General features: G+C 44.2%; 1 protein-coding gene across 1 annotated transcript in view; it reads right to left on the bottom strand.

Annotated features, from left to right (window-relative positions):
• The window catches only part of PLPPR4 (phospholipid phosphatase related 4), a 194,077-nt gene that overhangs the window by 21,243 nt on the left and 153,471 nt on the right, over positions 1–19,363 (bottom strand). The window contains exons 4-5 of the mRNA XM_063939851.1: positions 18,262–18,457; positions 6,926–6,983 (exon numbers count right to left, since the gene is read on the bottom strand). Coding sequence (XP_063795921.1) covers positions 6,926–6,983; positions 18,262–18,457 — 254 coding nt within the window. The remainder of the gene's footprint in view (positions 1–6,925; positions 6,984–18,261; positions 18,458–19,363) is intronic.

Below are 19,363 nucleotides of genomic sequence, written 5' to 3'. Positions count from 1 at the left end.
CTCTACAATTTTGTCCCTGGTGTCCTTAGACAGCTCTCTGGTCTTTGCCATGGTGGAGAGGTAGCAGTCTGACTGTTTGATGGTGTGGACAGGTGTCTTTTATACAGATAACCAGTTCAAACAGGTGCCATTAATACAGGTAACGGGTGGAGGGTAGAAGAGCTTCTTAAAGAAGAAGTAACAGGTCTGTGAGAGCCAGAAATCTTGATGCTTGGTAGGTGTCCAAATATTTATTTTCCACAAGAATATACAAGCAAATTGTTTAAAAATCATACAATGTGATTTCCTGTTTTTTTTTTTCCAGATTCTGTCTCTCACAGTTGATGTGTACCTATGATGGAAATTACAGACCTCTCTCATCTTTTTAAGTGGGTCAACTTGCACAATCGGTGGCTGTCCAAATACTTCTTTGCCCCACTGTATATATAAAGATTCCAATGAAGCAGCACTCAGGAGGCTGAATATTCGTTTAAGAGTTTTTAATTCATGGCGTCACAGTCCGACGCACATTTCGGGAAACAGCCAGCTGACCCAGCCATCCACAGTGTCTCCACTGGTCCCTTCAAACAATGATGCAAAATATGAACTGGGGGCACTTTAATAAGATACAGAATGTTGTATCATACTGGGACTGCTCTGGGAGCCCAGACAAAACCCCTGCTCCTTTACTGTTCCTGGCAACCTTAAACTGCAGGCAAGAGGGAAATGTAAAAGGAATATGAGCTTGCGAAACCTGTAATGAATCCAATGAAGCCTCTATCTATTTGCTGGACCCTATTACCGTATATAGCTAACACCATCCGGAGGTTATGTTTACTAGCATATCAAATTTAAGCTTTTTCACTCTTGGTAAATTGACTAAAGCCACTGTCCCCATAGTATGGACAGCAATAAGAGGAGCAATATTGGCCATTTAAAATGAGAGATTTGGAGAAATAACTTTTCAACAGAGATTTGGTTTATCTCCACTTCTTCAATAGGTTCCTAAATTGTTATGCTTGCACCAAATTTAGAAAGCTGCATATAATTCCTAAATAGGTTGGGGAACCATAAATAGAATTCTAAATACTTTAGGATAGGTATTTGGGTAAACATATAATGAAAAATACAAAGTAAGTTTACATGTAGTGACAAAAAATGCAAACATATCTAATGACTGACTGAAGTACTTATACTTTCTCCATGAGTTGTTTGCAAAATCCAGAATTTAAACTTTTATCAAAAGTAAAGGCCATTTAATGATGGTAGTAATGGAGCATACATACATATTGTGTGTGTTATGTGTCCTTACTTACTGGTTGTCTGTAAGCTGTATGGTGCAAGACACCCTGCATGATTGAGATGCTCCGGTAGAAGTAGGGATAGCCATTAGTGGATTAACCATTTATGTTACCATTGGTGGTTCACCTTGATGGTATAATCCATGGGTAGTGGAACCATTGATGGTTTCACCCACCAATGGTCATTCCTGTTCTGTAACTCAAAAGGCATCAAGCCAATCAGAGGTGGGAATGGGTCTCTGTGGGTGCATCTGGAAGTGAAGCTAGGCTCAGTGTCATGACAACAAGTAGAAAGAAAAAAACATTGCGGGGCTCTGTACCATGGATGATACAGAACGTTTGGGTCTCCAACATTGATGGCAAAACTATCTAATATTGATTGTTAACCATCGATGGTGTATAACCATTAATGGCCAATGGTCAACCCTAGAAAAAAGTAGGGTATTGTATTTTTCTATACATTTTGTGCCATCGCAGACACAGAGAAAAGCCGCTTGTAGTGTACTAGAGATGCTAACCTGCAGATTTAATGCCAAAGAAATTGGTTTTGCACACATACAAAAGTCACATACGAAACACAAAAGCCGCAACCACTCACATTGGAGCCCTTCTTACACAGATACAGACTCATACACTCCAGAATTACAAATGTCTCACATCAAGTTGATCAGTGTAAGCAGGCAATGTAATTTTGTCACTTCCAGTTCTTTGATTAATGCAAATAAGCAGGGCTGTTTCTAGCCAATTTGGCTCCCAGTGCGAAATTTAAAAAATGCCTCGCCTCCCCTCTTGACATAAAAGATGCACCCCCCAGATAAAAAAAACAAAAAAATATTTCATGTGCGCGCTCCCAGTAAGGATGCGTGGCCTCGTTAAAATCGGCGTGGCCTTGTTAAAATGGGTGCGGCCTCATCTGAAAAGACTACCTTACACCCCAGTTTTTGACCCTGCACCAATAGATCATGGCCACTACAGGAAAAAAAAGGTTATACCATATCCACTTAACTGGCATGGTCATGCAACTGCGCTGTCCCCCCCTGCCCCCCCCCCCCTCTCCCCCCCGTTTTTGACAAGGAGATCTGTTCTGCAGATGTGCATAATATAATGTTTCAATATTTTAAAAAATACTTCTTCAACTTTTAAATAAAATAAATCTTAAAAAACAATATTGTTAACTCTTTTGAAAGGAAAAATCGTCAGTTAAGTGGATATTATTAAGCCCCACACAGTAATGCCCCCTGCATCATATTGTGCCACACCGCAATGCCCTTGATACATTAAATCCCCATTTTACACATTACAGCAGGCAAGAGTCCCCATTTTACACATTACGACAGGCAAGTGTACCCATTTTACACATTACTGCAGGCAAGAATCCCCATTTTAGCAGAAACATTATAGCAGAAACAGTATACACACAAACACACACTTACACTGTCACTCACACCTGGAGCCTGCCCTGAGGTCAGATTCTATAGGAGAATATCACTGGCTGCTGGCTCACGGCTATATGTCATTTGGACGGAGCCAATATGACACCATTCCCATTCTATGTGTAGTCAGGGGGAGGAGACTGGGGGGGAATTACAGTGGCTAGCCTCGTAGTTGGCGTATGGTGTGGGCTGGCCCTGTTCCTGGTGCTCCCCCTCCTTCCCGTCATTAGGACTCCATTCGGCGGTGGAGTTTCACGGAATGATGCTTTGCGTTGTGACGTCACAATGCAAACGCGTCATTATGCGAAACTCCACCGCCCCGAGCGGAGTCTTAATGACAGGGAGGAGGGGGAGCACCATGAGTAAGCAAAAAGACCAGGTGCGTGAGAGCTGCTATTTGGTTGTGACTGAAGCAACCATAAGAAAGCATACCTCCCAACATGACCCTTTCCAGCAGGGACACAATTCTTTGTTCCTAGATTTGCCTCTTAATGTATGATTGCCGTCACCTACGTTGAACTAGTTCATGGATAAGAAAGGTGTTTCACCACGGGTGATGACAAGATTAAGTGGGAAGCCCAAAAACATAGCATTTTTTCCTTCCTGGAAGGGTCATCTTGGGAGACATGAGAAAAGACACATCTGTAGTTATTGCTTAAACATAAGCTTACCACATACTTGCCTACCTGACACTCTCCATGAGGGAGAAAATGCTCTGTTCCTGGACTTTCCTGGTAATGTATGATTGCCATCACCTGTGGTGAAACACCTTTCTTATCAATTAACTAGCTCACCACAGGTGATGGCAATCATACATTACCAGGAAAGTCAAGGAACAGAGCATTTTCTCCCTCATGGAGAGGGTCAGGTAGGCAAGTATGCTATGGGGCCCAGAGCTGAGAGGGGCCCACCTACCCTGTCACAGTTACATGTGTTATATTATAAGCAAGGACGTAGCTACCATAGGTGCAGGGAGTGAAGCTGCTATGGGGCCCAGAGCTGAGAGGGGCCCACCTTCCCTGTCACAGTTACTGACAGCTGAAGGCCCGAGCTGCTTCAAATCCCTTCCTCCCCTCCCCTCACCTTCCCTCCCATCCCTCCTCTCCCCTCCCGTCCCTCCTTCCCTCCGGTCCGTGACTTGCGTGTGATGTCATGCGTCACACGCACGGACGGCGGAGACGCGGCCAACAGCAGTCGGGAAGCAGAAGCCGGCAGGTGAGTATTTTTTTGTTTGAAAACACCTTTCTTATCAATTAACTAGCTCACCATAGGTGATAGCAATCATACATTACCAGGAAAGTCCAGGAACAGAGCATTTTCTCCCTCATGGAGAGGGTAAGTATGCCCTATAGCAGCTTCACTCCCTGTACCTATGGTAGCTATGCCTTTGTGTAAAGCTATAAAAGAGAAAGTTTCCTCTTTGACATGCACAGGGTTAATGTGTGGGAGTGGGTAGAATATGAATAGCTGCTTTATCTGAAGAATTAATTGATAGTTAGCAGGTTTGGCTGTATGCCTCTCCTGTGTGAGCTGTTCTATCTGTAAGAGGGAAAGCAAAGTATTTCCAGCACAGTTAAAAGCTTGTCATCATGTCAATCAATGTCTGATGTTGCATTGCTTCTAAAGTGAACATATTTCATATGCAAAATAAAGTCTTTTCCACAATCTGCAAAGATTGACTTGAGGTATCTGTTCAACATTCACAACATGCTGACATGTACTGTACTCTGTGTATGATATGGACTTAATACATGTACGTATACACTACAGTTGCTAGAGTGAGCATGTCACTCCCAGCCACCAAGCACTATCAGTGATGCATTTACCTCTACTAATAATTGTCATTACACTTGAAGAAAAATCCCACCCAAAACTCGCTGAGTGGGATTCACGTTTGTTTCTCCTATGCCTTCAGAGACAATCACTATTGTCTGTCTTTATAACCAATGTTCATGGATATCTTAACAGCATTGAAGGCATTGAAGGCCCTAGGCAAAGCAATACACTTTGGCCGCTACTCACCCATTCATAGGGAAAAAAAATCATAACTTACCACTCCTGTGGCCCCGCACTGTCTCGCCACATGCTTCCATACAGTGAATGGCTGTCAGCACTCTGATTGGTGGATTGCTCCAGCCATCCACCAATCAGCAAGCTGGTAGCCACTTGTTGTCTTGCTGCAGCCTGGACAGGATTGGGTGTAATTCACAATCACGGTGGCAAGGTACTGTAACATTGTCTACCTGCCTGCCAAGAATCTCCGGAGGCTTCGGTCTGGGAGGCAGATGCCCTCTGGCCCAGCTGTCCCTGGTGAAAAGCCCATCGAATCATGGAGCCCTGGGCATCTGCCCAGTGTGCCTATACGTTAAGGTGGCCCTGCCAATGCTTCCATAAGCATAATAGCCAAAGGAGGTTTGAAAATAAATGTTGCTTGGTGTAAGATTGTCAATGCAGCTGGTTTGATGCATGGTCAAGCATTTCTTGGAGATGCCAACATGTATTGCCTACCAAACTTCTCATCCTGAATTCTGCTGGCAGTGAATTATGGGATTGGTACACTGCATGGCCAAAAGTATGTGGAAATTGCTTCTACTTATAGTGTTTGGTCATTTTAGCCATAACCTTTGCTAACAGGTGCATACAATCAATCATAGAGCCATACAATGTACAGTCAAACATTAGCAGTAGAATGGGCCCTACTAAAGAGCTCAGTGACTGTCAATGTGGCACTGTCTCAGCATGCCAACTTTCCAACAAGTCAGGCTATTAACTTCATGCCCAGCTAGAGCAGCCACAGTCAGTTGTGTGGAATGGAAACATACAGGTGAGAAACAACAGCCCAGAATTGAAGCAAGAGAGTACTCAAATTCACAGATCAGGCCCACACAATGCACAAGATTGTGGCATATAATATTTGTTTGTTCTTAGGCCCCTAGAATTCTGTGAATACAGACATTAATGCTATGACAGATAATAACATTCCAAAGAGCTTTGTGGTTGCTACAGTGTAGCAAAGCCCTTTTTTTTTTATTTCGGCATGAGCCCATACACAAAGTGAGAGCATTACGGTTTGCGAGTTTTTCAAACATCAGAGGCTAACCTCAGTACTGCTCTATTAACTCAATTGGTGCACAGCCATGTTCCAGAAAGTAGTGTAAAGCCTCCCAAGAGTTTAGATTTAACAAGCACATATGGACGTGATATTCAGGATTCCTCATACCATGTACAGATGTGTATTCATATATCTAGCCTCAATAAACCATGCAGCGCAAGATGTCTGGCATGATTGAGCAACCAGGTCAGCACGAGGAGACTGTGATGATTAGTTTGATATATGACACTTGTTTACCTGTGCTTGACTGAGTCTGTATATGGTTCACAACCATACAATTAGAAAAGAGCTGTGGCTGCTACTGTACATTGTAGCACTTTATATGCAGATTCAGAGACTCAGTTGCACACAGTATACAAGTGTCATATATCAAGTTAGTCAGCACAGTCTTCTCGTGTATCTTAGTTGCATTGCGTTGTGACTAAGATGCATTATTGGCAAAAAAGAAGCAAGGAGTGTAGTTGAAAATTTACTTGCAAAAAAATAAATAAATAATAATAATAATAATAATAATAATAATAATAATTTAATGTTGCAAGAAATGACATCAAGTTTTCAAGGCACCAAAGACCCCTCACCTGACAACATCACAGATGAGTATAAGAAACATTGAACTACAGTACATGTGTGATCCTACAGTTATAATATTGATAGATTCATGTTTCAGCTCCCACTGCTTAATTTGGACTTTAAAACTTGCATTCAAATAAAATTATGTACAGCAATGTTTTCATGTACATTAGGCATTCACACACTTGTAATCAGGGATGCCAAGGGTGTGGGGAGGAGGGGGTATTAATTACCTGGGCCCTAGTCTATTTGAGGGGTGTGGGAGGAGCCCAGGCCAGTTGATGAGGGGAGGTATTGTCCCCCTTTGCAGTGCATGGTGCCCCTTCCTGATGGTACACACAGTATTTGCCATTCTTTTTTTCTGGAAGGGACGCAGCCATTTACAGCTGCAGAATATGACATTCAGCCGTAAGTAACAGATTTGCTATGTAAAACGTAACTTTGTAAATTATAATACAGAAGGTAATATCACTTTAATCTACTGCTGTAAAAATTGTGTATTTGAATTTAAATGAAGTTCGTCTACTTACAGAAATGTAAACAGCTGCGAATGCTGCCAGGGTGGCATGTTGAGAAGGGAATGATTTTCTGCCAAGAAAAGACAAGCAAAATTATAATGTATTTATAAAAGTTCCTTTAGAGACATAACCAATTACTCCTCAAGAAGAAAGCCTTAATTAGTTTACTTTCCTATTCGAATTTTGTTACAGACTTACATTTTCAAACTACAATGGCTCAACCTTAAAGGACCCTTTTTCTGCATGTTTTTTTTCTATAAAGTGTGTCAGATAGTCACTGCTTAACAATTGTTTAGTTATAGAAAGGCATTATTATGAGCAGAGAGGCTGCTTATAGATTATATATATATGTTTACTAAATGTATGTATTACAGTAGGTACAACAAAGTTAGTATTTGTGTTAATGTCATTTATGATACAAATGTATACACAAACATGGTGGACAAGTCATCAACGAAACTACGGTATAATCACCAGACAATAGCTACTAAGGGAACACATTGTCTGAAAGAGAGAACTACAATCTTTCATACAAGGGTGCTCCACTTTTTTCTGGCCAGTCTGGGGAAATAAATGGAAAATATCACTTTTCATTTTTTTTCCGTAGCACATGATGATATTGGGGGAGATGTACTAATCAGTGAAAAGAGTGGAGAACTGAGCCAGTGGAGAAGTTGTAACCAATCAGCTTTGAAGTAACATTGATAATTTGCAAATTAAAAAATTATGCAGAGCAGATGATTGGTTGCCATGGGCAACTTCTCCACTTGCTCACTTCACTCTTTTCACTGCTTAGCACATCTCCCCTTTAGTCTGGTTTTCCCAAGGATCACCAAACAATATATGTAAAGGGGCCACATCATTTGAAAGAGAGGTCTACCAGGGACGTTTCTTGACAATATGGCTCCCAGTGCGACCAGTAAAAATGTGCCACCCCCCTCCCCCGAATATTTAAAACATGTAGCATACTGAGAAATACATGTGCGCTCCAAATTTGCACGCACAGAAAAAGGGGGCGTGGTCTCACTGCAAGGGGTATAGCATCGCAGGAAATGACTACCTTACACCCCAGGTTTGCATCCTGTATCCCGAGACACCGCAGGATAAAAAATTATTCCTGAGTCATACTCCTTAAATTATTTATCATTATCCTCCTTACAGTAATGCAACTTACACATTATGCACCACATTATAATGCCTCTTAGATATTATACATCACATTGTAATATACATTACACAATACACTACACACTGTAATGCCACATACACATTATGCCACATACCGTAATGCCCCTTACATAGTATGCCACACACACCTTAATAATGCCCTTTATAACATTAAGTGCTTCACTCCTCCGAGGCATCCTGGATGGCTTTAATAACAGCACAGTCTCCATAAAGTGATGTGGTGACTACGCAGCCACATCATCCCTAGTAATTCAGCACAGCAAGTGGAGTACTGGGCAGTGATGGTAGTGGTGGGGAGATGTGGGTGCAGCGGCAGTCATACAGTGACTGTGTGTCACAGGCAGCAGCCAGCAGGGGGTCATGGGCACCCCATGCAATTACACAGCTCGCCCACTTGTACAGTAGAAACTACCCTGGGTCTACCATCTTTGAAATGTTGGTGATCCCACTTGTACAATAGTGCTTCAGTGGCTTCCCTGGATTTATGAAAGATAGGTTTGGGGAGATCTATCCCATCTCTGGACTTATGTTTCTGAAGTGTATGAATGTGTAAGTGTAATTATCATGATAAGCAGCCACATTCTGAAATTAATTCAACAGGGATACTGTTCCGCCCATATCTGGATGGGAAGTATGCTTTATGTCTTAAATAAATCCTTATAGAGAGGTGTTACAGACCTAGCTGAACTTGATTCTGTATCCAATGAGGCTTCAGGAACTGGTGTAGGTTTGATGTTGGTTGGGAGGAAACAGGGAGGTCACAGGTAGTTTCTCCTCATAGGAGTAATGCTGAGATGAGAGGAACGGACTGGAACTGATAGGTGACCGGACTGGAGCCGGATGGGGACTGGATTGGAACCGGCAAGTGTCCAGACTGGAACCATCAGGTGACTGGACTGGGACCATCAGGTGACCGGACTGGAACCAACAGGTGACCGGACTGGAACTGGATGACGACCGGGCTGTATCCAGATGGGAAACGGTCTGGAACCGTCAGGATGATCCGGGCTGGAACAAGCAGGCACAGAACCGGATGGAACCGGAGTAATAATCCGGGCTGAACCTGGAGCAGCAGAACCCTGTGTAATCGGTGTAATGCACTGAGCTGGAGAACCAGGAGCAGGCAGGAGCATATGCACTAAGAGTACTAGTCCAGAGGAATGACTCAAAGTTCTGGCAATTTGATCAACAAAGTCCTGTCGGTGTTATACCCTGAGGAGGTCAGTGATTGGCAGCTGGAGTCCGGTGATCACTGCTGGAGAGGAAGTGTCCAGAATCAGCAAAGAAGAAGCAGGAAGAAGATGGTGTCTGTAACTGCAAGAGGTTCCCATCTGAAGGCTGCGGCTATTCCAGACACAGAGGATTGTCCTCAGCCGGCGACTCACGGATGCAGGAGGTGCTGCGGAATATGACGTCTTATGACTTCTGGAAAGCCGCAAGTAGTGGCTGAAACAGCGAAGCAGGCGGAAAGATAAAGGACGGGGTACGGGGTTTAAGTCGAGGCTGGAAACCCTGACTCTTACAGGTGGGCACTGGACACCCATAAATCTTCTCAGGATATTTACGATGGAAGGATTGGATCAGACGAGGAGCATGTACATCTCTGGAACTAACCTAAGTCCTTTCTTCTGGACCATATCCTTTCCAATCCAGAAGACACTGGAGTTGACTGTACCGGCAGCGAGAGTCCAGAATCTTGTTTACCTCAAACTCATCTCCATGCTGAGACTGAACTTTGGGTGGTCTGGGTAAGGAGGCTTGGAAACGATTCAGGATTAATGGCTTTAAGAGGGAGATGTGGAAGGAGTTTGATATTCGTAGAGAAGACGGTAGCTTCAATTTATAGGCCACAGGGTTGATGATTTGTTCCATGGGAAAAGGTCCAATGTAGCGAGGTGCAAACTTCCTCAAAGAAACCTTCAGCATGAGATTACGGGTAGATAACCAAACCATGTCTCCGGGGAAAGCTTGGGAATGGTTCATCGTTTGTGATCGGCATGGAATTTATATCTAGAAGAAGTTTTTAGGATGGCTGTCCGAACCGCCTTCCAAATCTTGGAGATGCATTGTAAAGAGAGATCAACCACTGGAACGCCGGGATTAGGAAGGGTCTGTAATTCGTGATCTCTCTGATGAAGTCCATAGTTAACTTGAAATGCAATGGTTTGAGTTGAGGAATGGAAATGATAGTTGTGGGCGAATTCAGCCCAAGGCAAAACTTTGCACAAGTCATCTTGAGCAGAAGAAATCTAACAACGGAGACAAAATTCCAGATCTTGATTGACCCTCTCAGTTTGACCATTTGACTGAGGATGATAAGCGGAGGAAAAGTTTAGCCTGATCCCCAGAGCTGAACAGAGTGACCTCCAGAATCTCGCTACAAATTGGACTCCTCTGTCAGACATAATCTCCTCAGGCAGCCCATGGAGTCTGAAAATCTCTTGTATGAATAATTGTGCCAAACATGGTGCAGAAGGAAGTCCCGGCAGAGGGACGAAGTGAGCCATCTTTGAAAAACGGTCCACGACCACCCAAATAACGGTGTTATTCTTAGAGGCAGGTAAATCTGTTACAAAGTCCATTGAATGTCCGAATATCCTTTTTCATAGAGGCCCACCAGTAATTGCGTTTAAGGAACTCAAAAGTTCTTTGGACTCCAATACGGCCGGAGAACTTGGAGGTGTGAGCCCAATGAAGTACTTATCTTCGAATATGAGGTTCCACAAAAGATTTTCCTGTGGGTGGGGCAGTGGTTATTTGGATGGCTGAAATGGAAGTGGGATTCAGGATTGGATGGCAATGATCTTCGGACCTGGAGTTTTCGGGGTTCCATGAACTGGATAAGGCATCTGCCCTTTGGTTGAGGGTTCCAGGTTGAAAGCTTAGCTTGAAATTGAACCTCGAAAAGAACATTGCCCATTGGGCAGTCTTTAAGTAAAGGAGTTTCTTATGGTCAGTGAGGATGGTGACTAGAAATACTGCGCCTTCAAGGAGATGTCGCCACTCTTCCAGGGCTAATTTGATGGCTAGGATTTCTTGGTCACCAATAAAATAATTTCTTTCAGCAGGGAGAAATTTCTGGGAAAAGAACCCGCAGGGATGGCTTTTTTCATCCTCAAAGTGCTAGGAAAGAACCGCCCCAACACCAATGGTGGATGCATCAACTTCCAATATAAAGGGTCGGGATACATCCGGTTGTTAAAGGACAGGTGCAGTAGTAAAAGCCTTCTTTAGAAGTGAGAAAGCTTTATCCACCTCTGGCAACCAAATATTTGGGTTCGCTCCCTTCCGGGTAAGGTTGGTGATAGGAGCCACGATAGTGGCAAAGCCCTGTATATTTCCAATAATAATTAGCGAACCCCAGGAATTGTTGGATCGCCTTTAGGGTAGTTGGAACAGCCCAATTATGGATGGCTTGTAATTTCCCTGGATCCATCTGCATCTCGGTACCTGAGATAATGTAACCTAGAAAAGTGATGTTGGGAACCTCGAATGTGCATTTCTCCAGTTTACAGAAGAGATGGTTAGCTCATAGTCGATGGAGAACCTCCTTCACCTGGGAACGGTGTGTACTTAAGTCAGTGGAGAATATCAGGATGCCATCCAAATACACCACCACACTTTGATACAGAAGATCTCGGAAAATTTCATTAACAAAACCTTGAAATACCGCTGGGGCATTACAGAGACTGAATGGCATGACCAGATATTCATAATGTCCGTCTCTCATGTTGAAAGCGGTCTTCCACTCATCTCCAGCATGAATCCTGATGAGGTTATAGATCCCCCTAAGATTGAGTTTGGTGAATATGGATGCACCCTTGACTCTGGCGAATAACTCAGAGATTAGGGGAAGTGGATAACTGTTTTTCACGGTAATGTCATTTAGGGCTCTATAATCAATACAGGGTCTTCTTTTTAAATAAGAAGAATCCCGCTCCAGCTGGAGAATATGAGGGACAGATGAACCCCTTAGCCAGGTTCTCTGCGATATACTCAGACATGGCCAAAGACTCAGGAAGTGACAAGGGATAGGTTCGACCTCTGGGCAATCTCTTACCCGGCAGGAGGTCAATAGGACAATCCCATTCTCTGTGTGGTGGTAAGGCATCTGCACCCTGTTTGCTAAATACATCCCTAAAGTCTTGATATTCAGTGGGAAGGACTACAGCGGAGGAAGCTCGAACAGGAACCACCATTTGGAGACAATTCCTCCTACAATAGGAACTCCAGGCTGTAATTTGTAGTGTGGACCAATCAATTTGAGGTCGATGTTCCTATAACCATGGAAGTCCAAGAACTAGAGGATGAGAGGCTTTGGGGATTACCAGGAAAGAAATTGACTCTGAGTGCAGCGCACCAATTTTTAGTAGAAGTGGTACAGTACGATGAGTGATGGTACCATGTGGAATTTGGCTACCGTCAACAGCCGTTAAGGTAACAGTTCTTTGTAGTGGAATTGTAGGAATAATATGTTGGAGAACATACTCAGAGGTAATAAAACTTTTGGCAGATCCAGAATCCACAAGTGCTAAAAACAACTTTAGAAAATTCTAGATGTTCGAGGATGGCAGAAATAGTCGACTCAGATTTCCTGGATAATATGGATGATTCACCTAACTTGACCTCTCCTGTACAAGTTAGGTGGAGGAGTTTGCCGGACGGATGGAACAATTCTTTAATAAATGATCAGAAAACCCACAATACAAGCATAAATTATTCTGGCGTTTTCTGGCACGTTCTTCGGGAGTGAGACGAGCACGATTGAGTTGCATCGGTTCAACATCGGAAGATGAGGGAGTGGTTTTCTGAGAGATGAAACAAGGTCTGGGACGATCACTCCGAGTTCATTCAGCCATGCGCTCTCTATGACAGAGATCGATCTTGTTGCATAAAGAAATTAGCTCATCCAAGATAGTGGGTGGATCTCGGGACACAAGATCATCCTTAATTTTGTCAGAAAGCCCGTTCATGAAGGCGGCTACCAAAGCGTCATTGTTCCAATCTAATTCAGACGCCAGGGTGCGAAATTGGATAACATACTGACTAACTGGTCTGGCACCCTGCCGTAGGCAGAGGATATCAGAGTAAGCAGAAACTGGACTACCATATTCATCAAAGATTCTTCTGAACGTGGACACTAATTCCGGGTAATTGGAGAGGATGGGATCAGATCTCTCCCAGAGTGGTGAGGCCCAGTCCAGTGCTTGGCCAGAGAGCAGAGAGATGATATATGCCACCCGAGTGCGAGCAGTCGGAAAGTTAGCTGCTTGTAGCTCGAAACGGATCTCGCACTGATTGATGAAACCTCTGCATTGTTTGGGATCTCCATCAAAGAGATTCGGAAGGGATAATTGAAGGTGGGAGATCAGAACTGGAGCTGGGAGATGTACTGGTGCTGGAGAGGGTGCTGGTTGAGGCGGATTAGCAGTTGGTTGCATCCGTAGTGACTGTATTTGATCCAGGGGGGCTGACATATTCCAGATAAACTGCGTGAGGTGTTGCTGAGCCACCTCCTGTCTTCCCAAACGGTCTAGCATGTTTTGCGTGACATCTCCTCCTGTAGCCTGATCGCCACTTGGATCCATTTGGTCAGAACTTACTGTCACAGAGCTATTTCAGATGGATATTTTACACCCAGCAAGGGGCTGATTTCTTGGTGCAGAATTGTTCCGAAGATGGCTACAAGCAGTCGTACTGATTTGGCTACATGCAGTCGCACTGATTTTTTTGCATGGGAAGTAAGGAGGAAGGAGACCTGTCTTTCATTTAAACTATGACCAGGGGCGGCTCCAGAGGTGTGACAGTAGCACAGTCCAAATTTCATATGGGGGAGCCACACCAAATGCCCCCAACTGTCATCCCAAACTGTCTCACTGGCAGTTGGTGTAGCTCCCCCATATGAAATTTGGATTGCGCTGTAGCTCCACCTCTGGAGCACCACTGACCGTGACTCACAATTTTTGATGGCAATCCAGGCAGAAAGTGGACAGGATGTAGGAGGGTTGTCTGCTTGCCCAGCACCCTGGGAGAGCTCTCTGGAATTCTGGATTCTCCTAGACATTACAGGAGAATAGGCAAGTATGATTTTGTGCATTGCAAATGAGGTATTGAGAACAGCCTGAGGTGAAAGGGTGTAGGCCACAACCCTGCTATGCTATGCTGCAAATTGGGGCATTTGCAATGGAAGGTGGGCTTGCAGGACAGTGGGGATGTGAATCACATCACCTCTCCCTCACACTTGTCATTTGTACCTCAGCTATGCCTCACCATAGTGTGGCATAATTTGGCCAGGGGCACTGTAACATGGCATAAATGTAAATGGAGGGCACTCTAGTGTGGCACAGTATGAACAAGGCGGCACTGTAATGTGGCATAATATGAACTGTTACACTGTATGTCATAATGTGAATTGGGTATACTGTGTGGCATAATGTGTACTGACAGCCCTACAATGTTACATCATGTCAACTTGGGAACTATGATGGTTCATAAAATACAGCTGTAGGCACACTCATTCATCCTGCAGCATGGCTGCACAGGCACTTGCGCCGCGCTGAGATGTAGGTGCCAATTAGTAAGCGGAGGTTGCGGCTTAGTACACCACGCATGTATTCCTATGGGCATCATAGTTTCCAAGTTTATATGATGTCACATCTGTAAAGTAGGCAACTACTATGGGTCATAATATTAACTAGGGCACTGCCATGGTTCAGAAAAGTAACTAGGGCCCTATTATGGGACATAAAATTGCTGCAGAGCGGTGTCTCTCAAGAATCATTAGGACAGGGACCCCTTCAATATGTTGCTAATAGGGCCCACAAAGTTCTGGTTACGCCACTGAAGAATGGGATATAGTGATATGATAATTGACTTTTAACTAAATTGGCCATAGTGCCTGCATTAAGAGTATTCTTCACTCAGGCAGTAATGATAAATGTGCCTGATTAAAGATCTCTGATGTACACTGATGTGCAATCTCATACCTCCCAACTTTTGTCCCTTTGGAAGAGGGACATGCCGCGCCGGAGACGCGGCCTTGGCCGAAAAGGGGGTGGGGCCTCGGTAAGGGGGCATGGTCTGTTGCCGCGACCCCCGTTTTCGTCGTTTTGGGGGGGGTGTCCAGCGCTCCATGAGCCCCCGGCTCTCCTCCTTGTGCTGATAGATGCCGTGCACATGCGCACGGCATCTATTCAATGTGATCACCGGCTGCTTTACAAAGCAGAGCAGCGGTGATCACTACCTCTCCCAACTGCCCCCTCGCCCGTGGGACACTGCGAACCGCGGGAGGGACAGCGGGACAGTGTCCAATTAGCGGGACTGTCCCGCTGAAATCGGGACAGTTGGGAGGTATGCAATCTGTAAAGGTATTATATTAAATATATATATATATATATATAGTCATATTTTGGTTTTATCTCTTTAGAACCATTATCACTCCACTGCCAAAGCTCACTGTAGAGAACCAGATGACTCTATATAGAATTAGACGTGCTAGTAGACAGTAAAGTAGACAAACAATGGGAACACCTTTCTGTCTGAAAACATAATGTTCTCTGCAGCTGTACAGTAACACTCAGCAACCGAATGGTCTAAATAAAACATTACATATAGTATGAAGGACATATTCCTAAAATCCAAAGTATATAATTTGCTCCAAAACACATAACACAATCTCTTTTTTCTTAAAAGGCAGTATAGTACTGTACTTGTGTTACTGGAAAAGACCTCTGTTTTATAGCCTTACTGTATTTGTCTTTGTGAATATTAGTTCCTGTAGGAAGTTTCCTAAGGTTAAAGTGACCATATTATCCCTTTTACCTGGGACGCTCATGGATTACACAGGTTCTGTGACTGGCTGACTTCAAGCATACATTTCAGCTGGTTTTTATCAGCCACAGAACCTGTGTAATCCATGAGCGTCCCAGGTAAAAGGATAATATGGTCACTCTACCTAAGTATAAATAAAAACTGATTAATTTTGTATTATATTTAGTACATACACCATATACAGTACACTGAGTGCTGCTATTATCTCTCAAACTGAACATACATGGAGCATGAATATTACAGGAATGCCTTTTCTTTGAGAATAAATAAGAGTTACATTGGTGTGGGTGCAGAGTGAATGATATTCAAATTTACATAGTTTAACTAATACAAATTAATTTTGCGCCTGACTAGAAAAGCCAACATCTGCATACAGTATGTGCTGACAGTATGCAAGCTTGTGTGATTCCGCCACTTAAACCCACATGGAGAGGTAGGATGTCCATGCCTAGGTTGACTACAGTAAGGATGTGTTCGAGGAACTGAGAACGCCCACAGACCGAGACCTACATGCATGTAAAGGGGGGTACACACGGAGAGATCCGTGTTTAAAATCTAAGCGATCTGACTAGATTTTAAGCATGGATCTGCCGTGTGTATGCCCTCCAGCGATAGCGATGCGCGGCCCCACACATCGCTATCGCCGGAGCTAGATTGAGCCCATGCAGGCTCAATCTAGTGGGTTGCTCACTTCACCGTTGTGTGAAGTGAGCGGCCCCCCGTCCGTTTCCCCCCTCGCTCAGCACATCACGCTGTGCTGAGCAGGGGAGAGATGTGTGCTGAGCGGTCTGTGTTAAGATCGTTCAGCACACATCTCTCCCGTGAGTACCCCCCTTAAAGATTGCTTAGATTTTAAGCACGGATCTCTCCGTGTATACCCCCCTTAAGTCTGAGAAAGTTGTACTATTTATGGGTGCTCAGGGACAGGTGCAAATGAACTAATGCAAATGAATGAATGCTAATTAGTGCTGGATTAAGACCCCACAGAGACCTAGGCGTACATACTTGTTTGCACTCCCTTCTCAGATCTTTTTCCAAAAATAACCTAGCATAAAGTAAAAACAGATTAGGATAATCTAACAGTTCAGGGCTCATCCAGTTATAATGCTGATAGGTGCTTTCATTGTTGCTGGTATGAAGGGGGCACATTTACAGATTACCTGGCCCTAGGCATCTGCAAAGACCTGAGAGTGCCTGGGAGGTGTAAACATGCTCCCTGTGATGCTATAATTATGTCTCTCGTAAATAGTTATGTACATAGCAAGGGGGAGTAGCTGTGTTCCCTCCAGCCCGCTAGAAGTCTCTGTGGCCCTGTATATTATGTATTGGTCTGCTTGCTTTAGCAATTTTGTCTATGTACTTGGGATGGAGAGATGTTTCTGCTGAATTACAGATGTTTTTGAAGTTCTATTACTACCTACTGTAATAGCAAATGTGTATTTAACTAGCAAAGCAAATGATTAAAAAACATGGATGTTTGTGCGGCATGCCTCGTGTGAACCAAGTGGTTGGGACTGAAATGCTGGTGTTCGGGATGCCAGCAGTCAGAATACAGACCGCTTCGTTTAATGTTCAGAATCCCGAGAGACGAAGGTAAGTACACTTACCTTCCCCCAATGGCCCCCTAACCCTCCCTTCCAACAGCCTAAACCTACCCCCCCCCCCTGCAGCGTAACCCTAACTCTCTGCGGCGATGCCTAAACCTAACCCCCTTCCCGCAACCTAAACCTTCCTCCCTGCAGCCTAATCCCTCCCCGGGGGTGCTTAACCCTAACTCACCCTCTCCGCCGCATAAACCTACCCCCCCCACCACCACAGCTTAACCCTAACCCTCCTCCCGCAGCTTAAACCTAACTCCCCCCCACAGCTTACTTGTGAGAGTGGCTAACCTAACCCCCCCCCCGCCACGGCTTACCTGTGAGAGTGGCTAGCAGATGCTTGTTCAGGATCCCGGTGGTTGGGATTCAGTCTCCAGGTTTATGACCCTAATCAGGATGCCGATGTTTAGCATTCCAAGCAGTGACGGGATTTGACTGCCGGGATCCTGTATGCCGGGATCCTGACCGGGTCCCAAACCAGGTGCCTATGCTATTGGTGCACACAAAACTGTCATACTGTAGTAGCAGTTTAGTATAGGCATGCAATTGTGGTATTTTAAATGAAAGCAATTTATCCCTGCAACTTGCTGCATAATTGCAGCAAATTCTGCATTGGCCCCATTAGGTACTACAGTATTTATATGTGAAATGACTGATGCAGGTTTTTCATGCAAGGAGGTAAAAATAAAAGTGAAGCCTATGTAAATGAATGCTTCTAGTTCTATACGTTACCTGCCAGCGTTAATGACAGCAAGGTCTTGTCCAGAGCAAATGTCTTCTAACACATATGGATTTTCTTTGCAGGATACATTTAGAGTTGTGTAGTTGGGTTTGCAGACTGTCAGGAAGTAAGGGGTCTGGTAGCCAGTGGAAAGTTGGATAATATCAGTAATTAGAGCTGTAGAGCAAAGTCCAAATACATGGACACCTTGAATGGAAACAAATAACAGTAGTTAGTGAGAAATACTATGTATCTGGCATACATTACAAGAAGAACCAATGAGCTTTGATTGAACATTTTTGGATTCTACAAAGTGTTGCATCCTTGATGTGGATGGGGAACTGAAGAGGCAACTTAGGAGTTGCCATATTAAAACGTTAACATCTGTGATGAAATACACTATGTGTCTGAACAAGCCATTGAGCACACAGGTTGGACACTCATTTAATGATATACAGTACAAAAATGTAAAAATACATATATGAAACCTTACAAACCAGAATCATTAGAATCAGAATCAGCTTTATTGGCCAGATATCCTTGCATATACTAGGAATTTGTCTTCGGTTTGCTATACAACGGCCAGGTAGGTAACAGATAGGCAGGTGTGTGTGTGTGTGTGTGTGTGTGTGTGTGTGTTTGTGTGTGTGGGAAGGGGGGGGGGAAGTAAAGTCATACAGATAGATATACCATAGGAACACAAGTGAGTTACATGTACATCTAGTCAGTCAATGTTCAGGAGGCGGACCGCTTGGGGAAATACATTTTTGAGGCTTCTGGTGGACCCAGCGGGGACGGCCCTGTAAACTGCCTGAAGAAAGCAAGTTAAACATGCTGAGGCTGGGGTGTAGCTGGTCCTTTACTATCTTTGTTGCCCGCTTTTTAGCTCTGGATCGGTACATGTCCTGGACTGAGGGAAGGTCGGCCCCGATGATCTCCTCTGTGGATCTGACCACCTTTTGGACCCTGCATCTGTCCCTTGTGTTGGCGGAGCCGTACCATACCAGTATCGAGGAGCACAGTACCGACTCCACAATTGCGGAATAGAAGAGGAGCAGAAGCTTCTGTGGGATGTTGAACTTCCTTAGTTTCCTGAGGAAGAACAACATCTGC

This window comes from Pseudophryne corroboree, chromosome 9 (genome assembly GCF_028390025.1).
Source record: "Pseudophryne corroboree isolate aPseCor3 chromosome 9, aPseCor3.hap2, whole genome shotgun sequence".
Classification (NCBI taxonomy): domain Eukaryota; kingdom Metazoa; phylum Chordata; class Amphibia; order Anura; family Myobatrachidae; genus Pseudophryne; species Pseudophryne corroboree.
The sequence above is the reverse complement of the archived record's forward strand: the minus strand, read 5'-3'. Positions and strand labels throughout refer to the sequence as shown.